The 14930-nt window shown below is 44.7% G+C and overlaps 1 protein-coding gene across 1 annotated transcript in view; it reads left to right on the forward strand.

Moving 5' to 3' along the window:
* Positions 1–7375: 7375 nt before the first annotated feature.
* The window catches only part of Mrc1 (mannose receptor, C type 1), an 80974-nt gene continuing 73419 nt past the window's right edge, over positions 7376–14930 (forward strand). The window contains 1 exon segment of the mRNA NM_001106123.2: positions 7376–7541. Within this exon segment, the coding sequence (NP_001099593.2) occupies positions 7481–7541 (61 nt within the window). The 5' untranslated portion in view covers positions 7376–7480.

The raw sequence follows: 14930 nt of genomic DNA on the forward strand, positions 1-14930 counted from the left end.
CATAGCCCACCCCTGGGATTAAAACAAAAAATTCACATAACTTTACTGTGGTTGCTTTTGTTTTAGGGAAATCAAAATTCTCACTACAATTATGTCTTTGTTCAATGTCAACTTCATATAAGGTTAACTGCTGAGACACATAAAATATACCTATTACTGGGTTAGTGTCCTATAACCATTATTATGGAAACTTAATAGTCTTTGGGGCGGGCTTTTCTTTCTGCAAGTTAATGTTGGCATTACAGTGTGGCAGTGTTACAGCGTGAGTGGTGAGTTAGCAAACCACTTCTCTGAGTGGCCATTGCCCTAAGGAATAAGAACCTTAAGAGAAAGGAAGCCGCTTGCTTTCCGTGTGCAGGACATGGTCTGTGTGGGGGCAGGACTTGTCTTACTGAATACATCAACAACCTTTTCTACCCAATAAACAATAAAAGTATGTTGAACTGGATCTCAGAAAAACAAGACATACCTCTTAGCACTTATGGTATCAAAATAGCTCCCTACACTCCCAGAAACAATATTTAAAAAAAAAAAAGCATGAGTAATATATGAACAAAACTATTTATTTGTTTTGTTTTTCACGGCCTTTTTTTTTGCCATTTTCAATCTTTAAATTTTATTTATTTATACACGGGGTTTCAGTGTGTAGCCCTGGCTTTCCTGGGATTTGCTATATAGCCCAGGCTGTTCCCAAACCAGGAGTGACCCTTCTGCCTCTCTCTCCCAGATGCTAGGATAGTTACAGCTATGTGCTGCCATGCCCAGCTATTTTTACCTTTTAATTAAAATCTTATGACAGAGTGACTCTTTCGTTGTGAGGTTTTGCTTCAATGTGGGAGTGTGACTGCTTGTCCTTCCGCTACCTGTCAGTCTGTCTCTCATCCCTCTTTCCAGCTCTGTAGTCATGTGGTACAAATGTGGAGACAGAAAACTCAGGGCATGAGGATAGAAAAACAGAGGCATATATGTGTAAGCGTGTGGGGACAAGTCCAACTACCTTGAGCAGAACACAGGTGGCTCAGTCTTTAAGATCAACAACTGATACATGGGAGCTAATGAAACTGCCAAGCTTCTGTAAGGCAAAGGACACTGTCAATAAGACAAAATGGCAACCAACATATTGGGAAAAGATCTTCACTAACCCTACGTCCAATAGAGGGCTAATACCCAAAATATATAAAGATCTGAAGACGTTAGACTCTAACCCAAGAGCTGAGCATGGGGTCCCCAATGGAGGAGTTAGAGAAAGGACTGAAGGAGCTGAAGGGGTCTGCAACCCCATAAGAAGAACAACAATATCAACCAACCAGCTCCCAGGGACTAAACCACCATTCCAAGAGTACACAGGGATGGACTTATGGCTCCATTTGAATATGTAACAAAGGATGGCCTTGTTAGGCATCAATGGGAGGAGAGGCCCTTGATCCTGCCAAGGCTCAGTGCCCCAGTGTAGGGGATGTCAGGGCAGGGAGGTTGGAGGGCATGGGTGGGTGGGTGGGTGAGGAAGCACCCTCATAAAAGCAGGAGCAGGGGGGAGGAGATGGGATAGTGGGTTTCTGGATGGGAAACCAGAAAAGGAGATAACATTTAAAATGTAAATAAAAAAATCCAATAAAAAAGAAAAATAATGGGATACAGAGCTAAACATAGAATTCTCAACAAAGGAATCTTAAGTGGCCAAGAGACACTTAAAACGTCCACAAATCCATCTCCTCAGCCTCAAGGTTAAGAAGTTCAAATGTCAGTGAATTTTAGTCGTTCAGTTCTGAAGGTTTCCATAATCCATTTCTCACCTGTAGCCCCTCATCGCTCACCCCTCAGACAGCCATAAGGGTAGTCCCAATATCCCTAGAAACAGTGTGGATAATAAGGACCTTACCCTCCAAATATCAGCCTGTAGGCGCTGAGGGATGACTGGTGTTTTGTAATTACTTGGGCAATTCTGTTCAACCCTGAATTAGAAGTTCTAGTCAGAGCAATTGGGTAAAAAAATTAAAGCACCTAAATTGGAGAGTAAAAAGGGACTTTGTCTGTAGATGGCATGACTTTATATGTAGAATGTTCTAGAACATTGTTAAAGTTGCAAGAAATACACAGATTATCAAAAGCATTTCCATACTCCTATGGTGAACAACTCAAAAGGGAAATCAAGAAAATAATTCTGTCTACAATGGCATTGGCGGTTTGAATGAGAATGGTCTTCATAGGTTAAAATATTTGAATGCTTAGGCCCCAGTTGGTGGACCTGTTTGGGAAGAATTAGGAGGTGCAGTCTTATTGGAAGAAATAAGAATGTGTCGGTGGGAGTGGGTTTTGAAGTTTCAAAAGCCTGTGCCATTCCTATGTAGCTTAATCTCTATGTCATGCTTGTGAGTTGAATGTAAGCCCTCAGCCTTTGGTCCAGTCACATGCCTGCCTGCCCACGAAAATCTCTTTGTCACGATGCTCACGGACTCATCTTCTAAAACTGTAAGTCCAGTAAACACTTTTATAGTTGTCTTGCTCATGGCGTCTTAAAACAGTGATAGAAAAGGAACTAAAGACAACATATAAAGGAAAAAATATTTAGGAGTAAATTTAACCTCGAAGAATTAAAAAGGAGGGCTCAAGGGAGGGATGCACGGATCTCATGGTGAAGGGGAAATAGAATAGACTTCCTTGGGGGAGGGGTCTCAGTGGGGAGATGTGGGGCAATGGGCTGTGAAAGGTACCCTGACTCCTGGTACATGTTGAATGAGACATGTTGAATCCCCGGAGACCCTAAAAGGGAAGGCAGGCACATTCCAAGTCTCCCAGGGGATCTAGGCCTCATATAGCTGCAGCCCCCACATCTCCCTGTAGAGAGGTTTGAGACAGACCAGTCATGTAGAGCAATGCCCCAAGTCCCTCCTCCACAGATGAATCCTAGACAGATCAGTCCTAGAAACAGGACCACACCCAAATATGTAGATGAGGTCTTCCCAAGCTCTCAGGCCAAACCAATCGGAAGTACCTGCTGTCAGACACTGACCCATCCAAAAGCTGTATTTAAGAATCGTGCAGGATTAAAAGTGTGCAGGAATTATTCCATCACCTAATAGCTTCTGTCACAAGAGCTGTAACACTGCCACTGGGGGAAGAGATTTGCTCTCCCTAAATTGCCACCAGAAGCTCCCCTGTACCCCTCATTGGCTAGTCAGTCTCCTGTTGGTTCAGCCTACCTTGAACAACTGAAGCGGCAGCGACAGCAGTGGAAAGGAGCAGGACAAGCAGCAGAGGTGGTGGAAGCAGTCCCTCCTCCCTGCCCGAGCTCTCGTCCCTTCTCCACAGGGAGATGGGGATGGAAACAGGAGGGACTAGGTGGGGGACAGAGGGAGAAGGTACTGGGAGAGACAACTAGAATCTGGGGCAGGGTCATCTTTGGGATGAGCTAGATAGAAACCTAGGGCAATGGAAACTCCTGGGAATCTATGAGGGCAACACTAGCTAAGACTCAAAGCAAAGGGGGATACAGAGCCTGAACTGACTATTTCCCGTAATACAGAACAGACTGGGTAAACAGTTCCAGAGGAGGAATTGGGACACCAACCCAGCCAAAAACCTTCCTCCTGCTGACAGGATGTACTGGGGTAAAGGTCGCCCAGAAATGTGGAAGTGGACAACCCACGACTGGTTCAGCTTGAGACCCACGAGAGAGAGCCCACCCTGATACAGTTAGAAGAGCCCATCCCTGACACTGTTAGAAGAGCCCACCCCTGACACTGTTAGAAGAGCCCACCCCTGACACTGTTAGAAGAGCCCACTCCTGATACTGTTAGAAGGGTTAAAAACCAGAAACCAGAGGATGCTTGATAGCCTAGAGACCTGAGATAGAACCAAACACAACTGGGGGAAGAGAGAAAGAGAGAGAGAGAGAGAGAGAGAGAGAGAGAGAGAGAGAGAGAGAGAGAGAGAGAGAGAGAGAGAGAGAGAGAGAGAGAGAATGAGGAGGAGGAGAAGGAAAAGAAGGAGAAGAAGAAGAAGAAGAAGAAGAAGAAGAAGAAGAAGAAGAAGAAGAAGAAGAAGAAGAAGAAGACGAAGAAGAAGAAGAAGAAGAAGAAGAAGAAAAGAGGAGGAGGAGAAGGAGAAGGAGAAGGAGAAGAAGAAGAAGAAGAAGAAGAAGAAGAAGAAGAAGAAGAAGAAGAAGAAGAAGAAGAAGAAAAGAGGAGGAGGAGGAGGAGAAAAGATTCCTAAAGATATTCTGCTACACTCACAAATTGGTGCCTAACTCAGCTGTCATCAGAGATGCTTTACCCATCAACTGATGGAAACATATGTAGAGATCAAGCATTAGGTGGAGCTTGTGGGAATTCTGCAGAAGATGAAGAGGAAGGATTGAAGAAACCAGAGGGGTCAAGGACACCACAAGAAAACCCACACAATCAGCTAACTTGGGCCAATAGGAGGGCACACAAATGGCCCTAACAAGCAGGAAGTCTGCAGGGGACTGGCCTAGACCCTCTGTACATGTGTTACAGCAGTGTATTTGGCCTTCACGTGGGATTCCTAACAGTGGGAGCAGGGGCTGTCTCTGTTGCCTGCCTTTGGGACCCTTTCCTCCCACTGGGCTGCCTCTTCTAACCTCTATAGGATATCCATGGGAGGCCTGCTCTTTTCTTAATCGAAACAGGGATGGGGGATGGGAGTGCAGAGCTGGAGTCAGACGTGATATATATGTATATATAAATATATAAAAATATATATTTAAAAATACAAATATATATTTAAAATATATTACTATATAACATATTATATAGTAATATATATTTAAATTTTTTATCCCGATAAGTATAAAACATAGGTGAACAGAAATTGAAGAATTAAGTAGAAAGACTGCCCAAGTTTATGCAATGGAAGACTAAATCCTCTGTGAAGAGGATGGCAGTGTTTGAAGAGATATACTTCATATATGGGAAATCCTATCCAAAATCTACATGGAATCTCAGATTGAATGAAAGGCCATGTAGTGACCGGCCCAACTTAGGATTCATCCCATAGTCAGGCACCAAACCCTGACACTATTACAGATGCCATATTATGTTTACAGACAGGAGCCTGGCATGGCTCCTCTGAGAGGTTCTACCAGCAGCTAACTGAGACAGATGCAGATATTTACAGCCAACCATTGGACTGAGGCCGTGGAACCCTGTGGAAGAGTTAGGGGAAGGATCAAAGGAGCTGAAGAGGACGGCAACCCCATAGGAAGACCACAGTGTCAACTAACCTAGACCCTTGGGAACTCTGAGAGACTAAGCCAGCAACCAAAGAACATGCATGGGTTTGTCCGTGGTCCCGGGCACATACGTAGCAGAGGACTGCCTTCTATGGCCTTAGTAGGAGAGGATAGGCCTAATCCTAAGGGAAGGGGGATGTGAGGGGGGTGAAGTCGGGGTGGTAGGGGTGATGGAGGAGCACCCTCTCAGAGGCAAAGGGGAAGTGGAATGGGGTGAAGAACTCTTGGAGGGGGGACCGGGAAGAGAAGAGGGCATCATTTGAAAGGTAAATAAATAAAACATTATTTTTAAAAACAGCCAAGCTCTGAATTGGATGCTTCAAGGTTTGGAAGAGACGCCAGAAGTGCAAAAGTGTTATCTCTCACAGTTCCTGGCAACACAAAGACTGTTTTAAGGACAGGTCCACGGAAAGTCCTACTCCACCATCACCTGAAAGCTCTGATTTGTGTTGATTTGATCACCTGATAAATGTTGCAATAAGGTAAAGATGATGGAAACAAACCCTTTGTGGGACTTTGGACTTCACTTTATATCAAACCCAGCGTCTTGCTACTGATTCTGATTTGTATCATGTGCATACACGACACATTGGTGCAATAAAACCATGGATGTACAGATGGGACGCCTACAATTCAGGCAACTCTTCTTTTCCTCTGAAAGTAAATCCACGTAAACCTCAATTAGGTAAAACAATTTAAATGGCGTGCGTTTAAAAGACCAATTAAAACATTTCTGGGCAGCAGGCATGGGGCGGGGCACACCCATAATTCCGGCACTCAGAAAGCCGAAACGGGAATTAAGAATTCAAGGCCAGCCTGAGCTAGGAATTGAAATATTGAAAGACTGTTTCAATGTTCCTCTGGTAAGACAGTTAAGCAGTGTTTGGACACAAAACATTTGCTGTGCCTCTAGTTTTGGGAGAATTTTCTTTGTCAGTTAAGCGTTGGTAGAATGGATGGAACAGAACTGTGGGTCCTCTCTCCGCACCTTCCTACTTGAGGCTTTTAAAGAAGAAATTTATTGAGAGAAATCACAGTTCTTACTGGGAAGTAAAGTGTGAACCTTTGCCTCAGAATTGATGCTTCTTAACAGCTTTTCATTTGCAGATAAACCATCTGTTTACAATTTCTAACTCTCCAGTGTTTCCAGAAGCTTCTTTTTGAAACACTTACATTTCCCACCCTCCGGTTCCAGGTCTTTCCCTGGTTATCTAACCACTATCCATTTCAAAATATTCTTAATTCTGGTTCAACTCCTGAAAAAAAAATCAAGGTTTAGGTCGGTTGTGTGGTGCTTTGTGAACCACCCTGTAATGTCAAGAGAGAATCCCAGTTTCATGAATCAACAAGTAACTTTTGGACCCAAGCCAGGCTTTCTTTTGCAAGGGAGAGGTCTTCCCCTTTTCCAACTCAGAGGACTGTGATGGTTGAGCCCCGGCAGCAAACCAACTACAAAGCTTTTGCCACTGTTTCCTCTGGCTTTCTAGAGAAAGGCTTCTAGAACTTTCTCTTTCTGGACCTCACTGAAATTGTCTTAAAATTAACTTCTCTTTCATTTTCCTTCCAGAGATAGGAGCAAAGCTCTATGTGAACCATACCTTTGACCCTTTCCAAGGTGTGTGTGTGTGTGTGTGTGTCGGGGGCCGGGGCTCTGAACACAGGATTGGGGCGGAGGGTCAGTTTTACACCTTCAGGAAATGTTTCTGACCTTTGGAGTACGTGTCCTCCCTTTCTGACATTAGAATTGAGGCTACATGCATAAGAGCCTCCACACTGCCTCCTGGAGACTGTCACTTTCCTCACCCAGATAATGGCCTCCAAAGTAGTCAGTGCCCAGCACCTGTGGAGAACTCCGCTGGGCTGTCTCTCCCTCCTGCAGCTGAGGCCTGAGGCCTGGGTCCTCACTTCTCCACACTTCCTGCGTTCACTCCTCTCCTCCACATGTTCCTCTCTCCCCTTCCCCCTGTGCCTTAGCTTACGAAGCAAAGTTGTAACTTTGAATTCCTGTTTTTCTAACCGCCCCCATGTGACAGGATATCTGTCAATTGGAGGGTTTTCCTAAATTCAGGAGTCCTTTAAAAGAGACAGCTTCCTCTCTTCTCCTTTTCAGTCAGACGGCTCCCAGACCCTGGACTAAGCCAAGGGGCAACCCGGGGACTTGGGCTGTATTCTTTGGCTTTTCTTTTCCCCTTTCCCTCTTCTCCCTCAATGGAACACACACTCTGGGCCATGAGACTCCCCCTGCTCCTGGCTTTTATCTCTGTGATTCCGGTCGCTGTTCAACTCTTGGGTAAGTCTATTTTGAGGTGGGGGCTTTGCATACCATTTTGTTTGAAGTATATGCTGAGTCCTGTGCACATCTGGAAGAGGAGTTGAATGCACTGTCCTTAACATCTGTGTTTTTACCTGACTCGAATAGAGCCTGCATCTGGCTGTGGCTTGGCAATCGGGGTGGGAGTTGAGCTACACCCAGGCAATGCTGCCACTCTCCCATGTCAGATATCGCCCAGGCTGAAGCCCTCAGCACCTCTGTCCTCCTGAGGACATCATGTCTAGTTTTTTCTACCTGGTTCGTGTGCAACGGTTTCTTGTTTTGTGGTTTGCCCTAGTTCTAGTTTTCAGTTTATGCCACTGCTCTCCTCCTCTCTACAGATACCTCTGAGCATTTCTAGTGGGGAAAGAGGAAGTTGCTGCCCCTCATCCAAGATGCAAATTGATAAGGAGGGGAATCTCCCTAGAGCAGGGACGTGGTAATTCTTACACTCAGAGTTTCCCATGAGCCCTTTCATTCATAATTTTTATTACTAGAAAGTCCATCCTTTTCTGTATCCAAAATTGTTCCTACCGTCTCACAGGCGGATGTGTTCAGTGCTGAAGTCTGAAGGTGGTTGATATGTCCATAGGAACTGATCAGGGCTCCTTAGACGCTCAAGGGCATTGCTGAGTCTGCATTTCTCTGGACTCCTAAGAACCAGAATGGGAGGGACTGGGAGAGTCTGCACTCCCAGGTCTATTTTGAGACTTATTTTGCCTTTTTTATCACCCTTCTTTTTCATCAGACAACTAAAACCTGCTGGACAGTTTGTACCCTTGGTCCTAACCCAAGTTCTATGGTGACACTGATGCCGGAAGTTTTCTAGGGAGCTGTTTGATAAAGATGTTCTCAATTTTCTTAGGAATGTTTCCCTCCGTTGAGACAGCAGGATGCCTCCCTAATGTCTTTCTCTTTGTGGCTACAAATACTGAGACAGAGTGTGAGGTCTTTGGGCACAGATACCTGAATACAGAGTGTGAGAACCTGTGGGTCTCTTTGGGCACAGATACTGGGAGAGAGTGTGAGGCCCTGTAGGGCACTTGGTGTGCTCAGTTACTGGGACACAAAGTATGAGGTCTTTCAGGTCTCTCTAGAGAATGAAAAGCAAATAAAAAGTGGGTGCAGGAGTGTCCCTTGAAGGTGCAGATGTTTTTGTGTTACTCCAGGCCTGTGATTTCTCAGCCCCTCACTGGGAGACTCTAGACTTGTACTCTGCTGTAGAGCCATACCCTCATCTCTTTTCACTATTTATTTATCTGGAAAAGGTTTTATTGTGTTCATTGCATTTTGGCGTGCGTGTGCCGTAGAAATTCAAGTGGAGGTCAGAGGACATTCCACTGGTCCCAGGGGTCAACTCCAGGGGTCAGGCCTGGCAGGCAGCAGCAGATGATCTGCATCTGATGAGCCACCTCTGGCCTAGGTGTCAGCCATTCTTACTTTACCTTCTCTTGGCCTTAATATCCCAAGTCCCTAAGGGAACAGTTGGAGCATTTTTGGTCAACAGCCGATAAAAGGACACCTGAGTTCTCAAGGACGCACTTTCCTGATTTCCCATCAACTTACAAGACCCATAGGAAGAACCTTTGCTACCTCCTGATGAACCACAGCTTTTCCTCACCCCGAGGGGATCATTCCGTCCCAACACCACTATGTATTTCGGGGCTATGGGTTATGCGATGGGAGTCTAGAGAGGTTAAGAGAGGAGCCGCCTGGTCCTGCTTTCTCTTCTGACCCACCTCTCAGGCATTCTTGCCAGTGTTTAAGCATTAGTATGTAGACGGGGAGTTATAATTAATGCTAGATGTTGGACAATGACCTTGGACTAAGCAGAGAAATATAAATTGGTGGGTCTGGCTCATGAGCAATGGTGCGCTAGTACACAAAAACGACTGTTTTTGTAGGAAACACAAAACATAAAACACTAGCTGATTCATGGCATTCGCTGATTTTTTTTTTTACCTGCTATGGTATAAATATTCCCACCATGGTCCACTTCCAACTATGACTCCGAGGCCATGTAAGTAGAACTGGGGAGAGAAGCAGGCAGCAGACTCTGGTTGGTTGGTGCCACAAGGCAACCAGGACACCTTTCCAGATCTCAGAACACAGCAAAGCAGGCTGTCACGTGATGGGAAGTTCAACCGTAAGAAAGGAGAGGAAGTCATGTGATGAGGGAAAACCTCCTTTGGAGGAAAGACTCATTAGCACAAGTGCTGCCCCCTTGGATTCTGCTGATGGTGATAGGCTTGGGCAGTCCAGTGCCTAGGTCAGTGCTTAGCAGGTAGCGGCCAATCCAGGATACCACTCACTTCCATGTCCAGCTCTTCAGCTCCACCCCCTTTGATTTCTCACCATAATGTAATAATGAGTTTCAAGCAAGAGTGTTAGGTCATCCCTGCTGTAGCGTCATGGGAGCTCAAAGTAGAAGGGAAGCAGCTAAGCTGTGATTCTGACACTGATATCATGCTGGAACATTCACCTGGACACGTATGCCATTTTTTTTTTAATCTAATGCTCAGAAGAGAATCATTCTAATCGCCCTGTGGCTGTTGTAGTATCCATTCTTACAGCTCTCACAAACTCTGATTTCACCTTAAATGCACCTCTTACAACAGGGATGCTGTGCTTATTTACTTGAACTCCATTTAGGGAGGAGAAAACTGGCCTCATTCTCCATCCTTTGTTTGCTACTGTGGTCCTTTCCGCAGCTTTCTCAGACCTCATGTTGGAAAGCCTGTTTGCTCATTTACCTGGGGACAGATACCTACGTTAGATTATTTCTTGTTAAACACACTTTTATTACGTTTTAATTTGTGTATCATGTCTGTGCCATGATGTTCATGTGAAGGTCGGAAGACAAGTTTTACAATTTGGCTCATTCCTTCCACTCTGGGGGCTACGGGGATCAAGCTCAGGTCTTCAGGGTCGGTAGCAAGTGCTTTTACCCATTGAGCTATCTGGTCAGCCACCAAATTTAAAATTTAATATATATATTATGTATTATAATATACACACATATATTATTATATTACATATATAATAGACACACACACATATATGTACAACTAAAGCATAATGTGGCCAATGCATAGAGCTGGAGGCCATAGTGTCATACAGAGCAGAGAGAGGAGTGATATGTCTTACTACATGAGAAGCAAGTAGGCCTTGAAGGCTAAGTGGATTTCAGGAGTTGTGAGCCAGCGACACCTACTCCCAAGTACGGCTTTCCACCACTGAGGCTGGGAGGTGACGTCTTTTATCAGCTGGCCCATTCTGATCAGGAAAGGAATGTGGGGTTCAAAACAACAGTAGACGAAAATGTGGACTTAGATATTCAGATTTGTGTCAAGATTTTTTTTTTTCCTTTTCAAGAGGAGAGAAGGAGGGAGCCAATATTTAAGTGTTTCCTTCAGGGAGAAAGACACGCTGGATGCTTTACCTACAGCTCATCAGTGAGAGTCTCAGAGACTCTGTCAGAGAATACTATCCTCAGTTTACAGTTAAGGATCTGAGGTTGAAATAATGAGTTTAACTCAGGCAACACAGGAAGTCCCGGACCTTCCAAAACATCCCTTGTGGACTGTGTGACCTCCTCCAAGCTCCACTGCTGTTTTATCCGACTGCTCCTGAGCCTAGCTGCTTCGTCAGCTCTTTTTGTTTCTTTCCAGTTTCATCCTGTTCTGAACTGTCTCTCACCCCCATTCAAGCCTATCTTCTCTACACTCCTGAACAGGATAACCACCATGTTCAGAATCGTTTCTGTAATCTGCTGCTGTTCCACTCACTTAAATGGTCTCGTTTAACGTTTATAAGACACGGTGGATCCTATGGTTCACTCTTGATTTGATATATTGAAGGCACAGAAATAACTAAGACACTTAGCAAAGCCACAGCCAGTGAGCAGTGGACTCTCACTCTCTGCTACTAATACTCTGCTTCTGTTCTGGGCGATGGATACCCGAGATGAATCTGTCCTTGTGACTACACTGGAAAAAAGCAGTATGCAGAGAAAATATCTTTTCTGCAGGCATTTGTTGTCCCCAAGCTGGGGAAGAGACTACTGCTGGGAAGTTGGTGACTTAGGAGACAGTGGGGAGGCAAGGTCTAAAGGGACGACTTCATGACACAGGTGGAACGAGAGGTCACAGAGCAGTGGGGGAGGCCATCCCTCCGACATGTGAGTAAGTGACAGGGCAGCTGTGAAACACATACTGTGAGGGAGATGTGAGGGGTATTGAAACATTTAATGCCCTGTTACTTTCTCTTTGGGCTCAGAACCCCTTTTAGTACCATATTTAAGCCTCTCCAAGTGACCGTGTGGAGTGACATGAATTAGTAACCTCCTTGACACTCTGGTGGATGAATAAAGGATCAGAGTGAAGAATAAAATAACTCTTGAGTTTTCCTTTACCCTTTCATTCCATGTTGCTAAGCCTCAAACACTGCCCTGTCTCCTTCTAGCATAGCTTTTTGTGTATTTGAGTGATAAGTATTTCCCACTTACTGTTAGGAGGTAAGAGGGCATTGTGGGTTGAAACTGTATTTATGGTGGTTAACAGACACACACTATAGCTTCAGTCTGGGTTTCCGCAGAAGATGACATCGGACAGCTGTGCTTTTAGTGGGAAGCCATCCCAGAAAGCACTGACTAGGCAAATGGGGAAGTGAAATGGGAAAGCATGAAATTGTGCCAGAGGCCACTGTGATTTGCGGTGGAGATCTAGGGGACACTAGAATGGGACCCCCAACTCTCTTCCAGAATCCACGGGGTATCTATTCTTCCTCATGAGTCATAGGGGATACCCTCCTTAAAGGGGATGCGAATTCTGTGACCCACCAAATCTGCCCTGTGTGCAGACTCTGTCAGAAAATGTTTCCAGGTGGAGAGGGACTCCTGACATTTTGGGACACAGCAGAGGTTGAGAAATAACAGAGTCTTTTTCTGTCCTCTCTTAATTCAACTCCTTTGCCTTCCAGAAGTTATTTTCCTGTATGTTTTAGTGTCAGTATTTTACTCGACAGTATAGGAAATCTACAAGTGTATGAGGAAACACAGTGTTTTATATTTCTATTTTTCAATTCTTCCCTTTATGGCTGCATTTCTTCACTGGTAGACTTTTGACATTAATTAGTTTGCTTAATGTAATAGAATAATGTTTTAAAACATGTCTAGAAGAAAACCCACACCTTATTGGATGCTTGTTTTTTCAGGTACACACATTCGTGCCCTGGAATTTAGGTTGAGCTCAGAGGATAAGTTGTGAGAATTGATTTTCTCCTTCCACCATGTGGGTCCCAGGGATCAAACTCGGGTTGTCAGACTTGGATGCAGATACTTTTATCCACTTTACTAATATTTCTGGCCTCTCTAAAGTTGTTCTTGTTGTTATTATATCTGAGATAGTGGACTGAAAGTTACCACTACTTCCGATATATTTTCTCGTGTTTGTTTGCTTGTTTGCTTCTCTCTCCTCCCTCTCTCTCTCTCTCTGTCTCTGCCTCTCTGTGTCTCTCTCTGTTTGTCTCTGTCTCTCTCTCTCTCTTGTCCTTGAAATAATCACAGCATATGTCCTTGGTATGTGGAGGGAACGAATGTCTTGGGATTCTTTATATTGTCACCAGCATAACACTCAGCACAGGAGAGGCTTACCAAGTATTTGTTGAAAAGTAGGTCTGATGTGAGAAAGATAAAGGTGAAAGGAGACTCTCCTTTACATGTTTCTAGTATGTAAGTATTAAAGAAAATCTTCAGGTATCGTGGTCCATAGTGAGACCGCAGAGAAATGAACATGCGTGTCCGTGTGTCCCTATGTGTTCAGCGTTGTAGCATTTCTGTTACAGACGCATAACGAGCATGGACAAGCATTAGAATGCTTACCAATTGTCCACTGGAATGCTTGGAAATGGCAGCGATGTCACAAGCTGCCTCTTGGTCAAGGTCTTCAACATCCCTTTGGAGGCAGATGTATGACTGTTAAATTAAGATGCATTTAACAGAGACAATGGTGCAAGAGAAACTCTTCCCTGACCATCGGGAGAATAAGCAGTGTGTTTCTGTCAGTATGTCATGATAACATTGTGTTTCCTTGCATTGTCTGATGGCAGCCACATCACCCTTGCTCTGCATCTAGTGACAAAGGAGAAACACAGGAAATGAGCAGCGATAAGTGTGTATTTTATCACCATCTCAGAAGTCCAGATGCTTAAGTGTCTAAGGGGACATGCACTTGCAGGGAAAAACACAAACTCAAAATAGTTCCATAATCATGAATCTACCACCTTTGTATAAATAACTTAAAAATTATTTAAGCTTTCTGTGGAAAGATGATAGTATTGACCCAGAGAGGCCATGCCCATCTCGTGGAGCTTATATTATAGCAAAGACACACAATGAGAATGAGTAAACGAGGTTTGGTGGTACATACTTGTTATCTCAGTCCCTGGAAGACAGAGGCCGGAGGATCGGGAGTTCAAGACCAGCCTCTGCACCATGGAGACCTCAAGGCTTGCTTGTCTCAAAAATCCCAACCTCCACAAAGCTCACAAATGAAAGGAGAACATATTCTTCAAGATGGTTGTGGATATCATACAGAAAAGGGAGAAGAGAATGAGTGGGGGTAGCCAGCTCGTGGAGGAACTGACCTTTGACCTGGTACCATGAAGTGCCAAACCAGCCAGGAGTGGTGAGTGACCGAAGGGCCCAGAGCTGGAGGCGGTAAGTGGTGCTGAGAGCAGAGAATGAGGGGCAAAGGGGCTGAATGCTGAGGAGAAAGAGGGAGAAGTGTCAGGGTTGTGTATCTCCTTGTCCAGGGGCGAGCTGTGAAGGGCAGATACTTCTCTGCTGGATCCTTTGTTCCAATGTTGAAGGATTTCTGCAGGTAGAAAATAATCATTTTAATTAGAAACAACATTGTCTCCCAACTCGTTAAGAGAAAAGAAACAAAACCATTTTATTAACAAGCGCTCAATTAAAATAATGCACATAAGGGCAATCCAGCAAAGAGATGGCCGGAATGTAAAGAACGTGGCTCTTCTACGCGGTACAGTGGATGCAGTCATTCTGTTGCATTCTGTTGTAGAGAGACGTGTCAGGACCATTGAAAAGAAAGCTGGGTCATCAGGAGTCATCTGCCTTGATGATTCTGTTTCAGAAAGAGTTTTGAGTGGAGCAAGACCATGGTTTCATGGCACAGACTAGTGACGATGTCTAGTGGGGAGAAAAGATTGGAGGAGGAGATGTGTGTTGCAATTCTGTAGACAAAGAGAATCTGTAGGGGTGGATGAGAAAGAGCGAGCGAGCGAGCGAGCGAGAGAGAGAGAGAGCTGGGAATCAAGGGTGTCAACTAGATTTAGGCTTGTGCATCT

Source organism: Rattus norvegicus, chromosome 17 (assembly GCF_021556685.1).
Source record: "Rattus norvegicus strain SHRSP/BbbUtx chromosome 17, alternate assembly SHRSP_T2T, whole genome shotgun sequence".
NCBI lineage: Eukaryota > Metazoa > Chordata > Mammalia > Rodentia > Muridae > Rattus > Rattus norvegicus.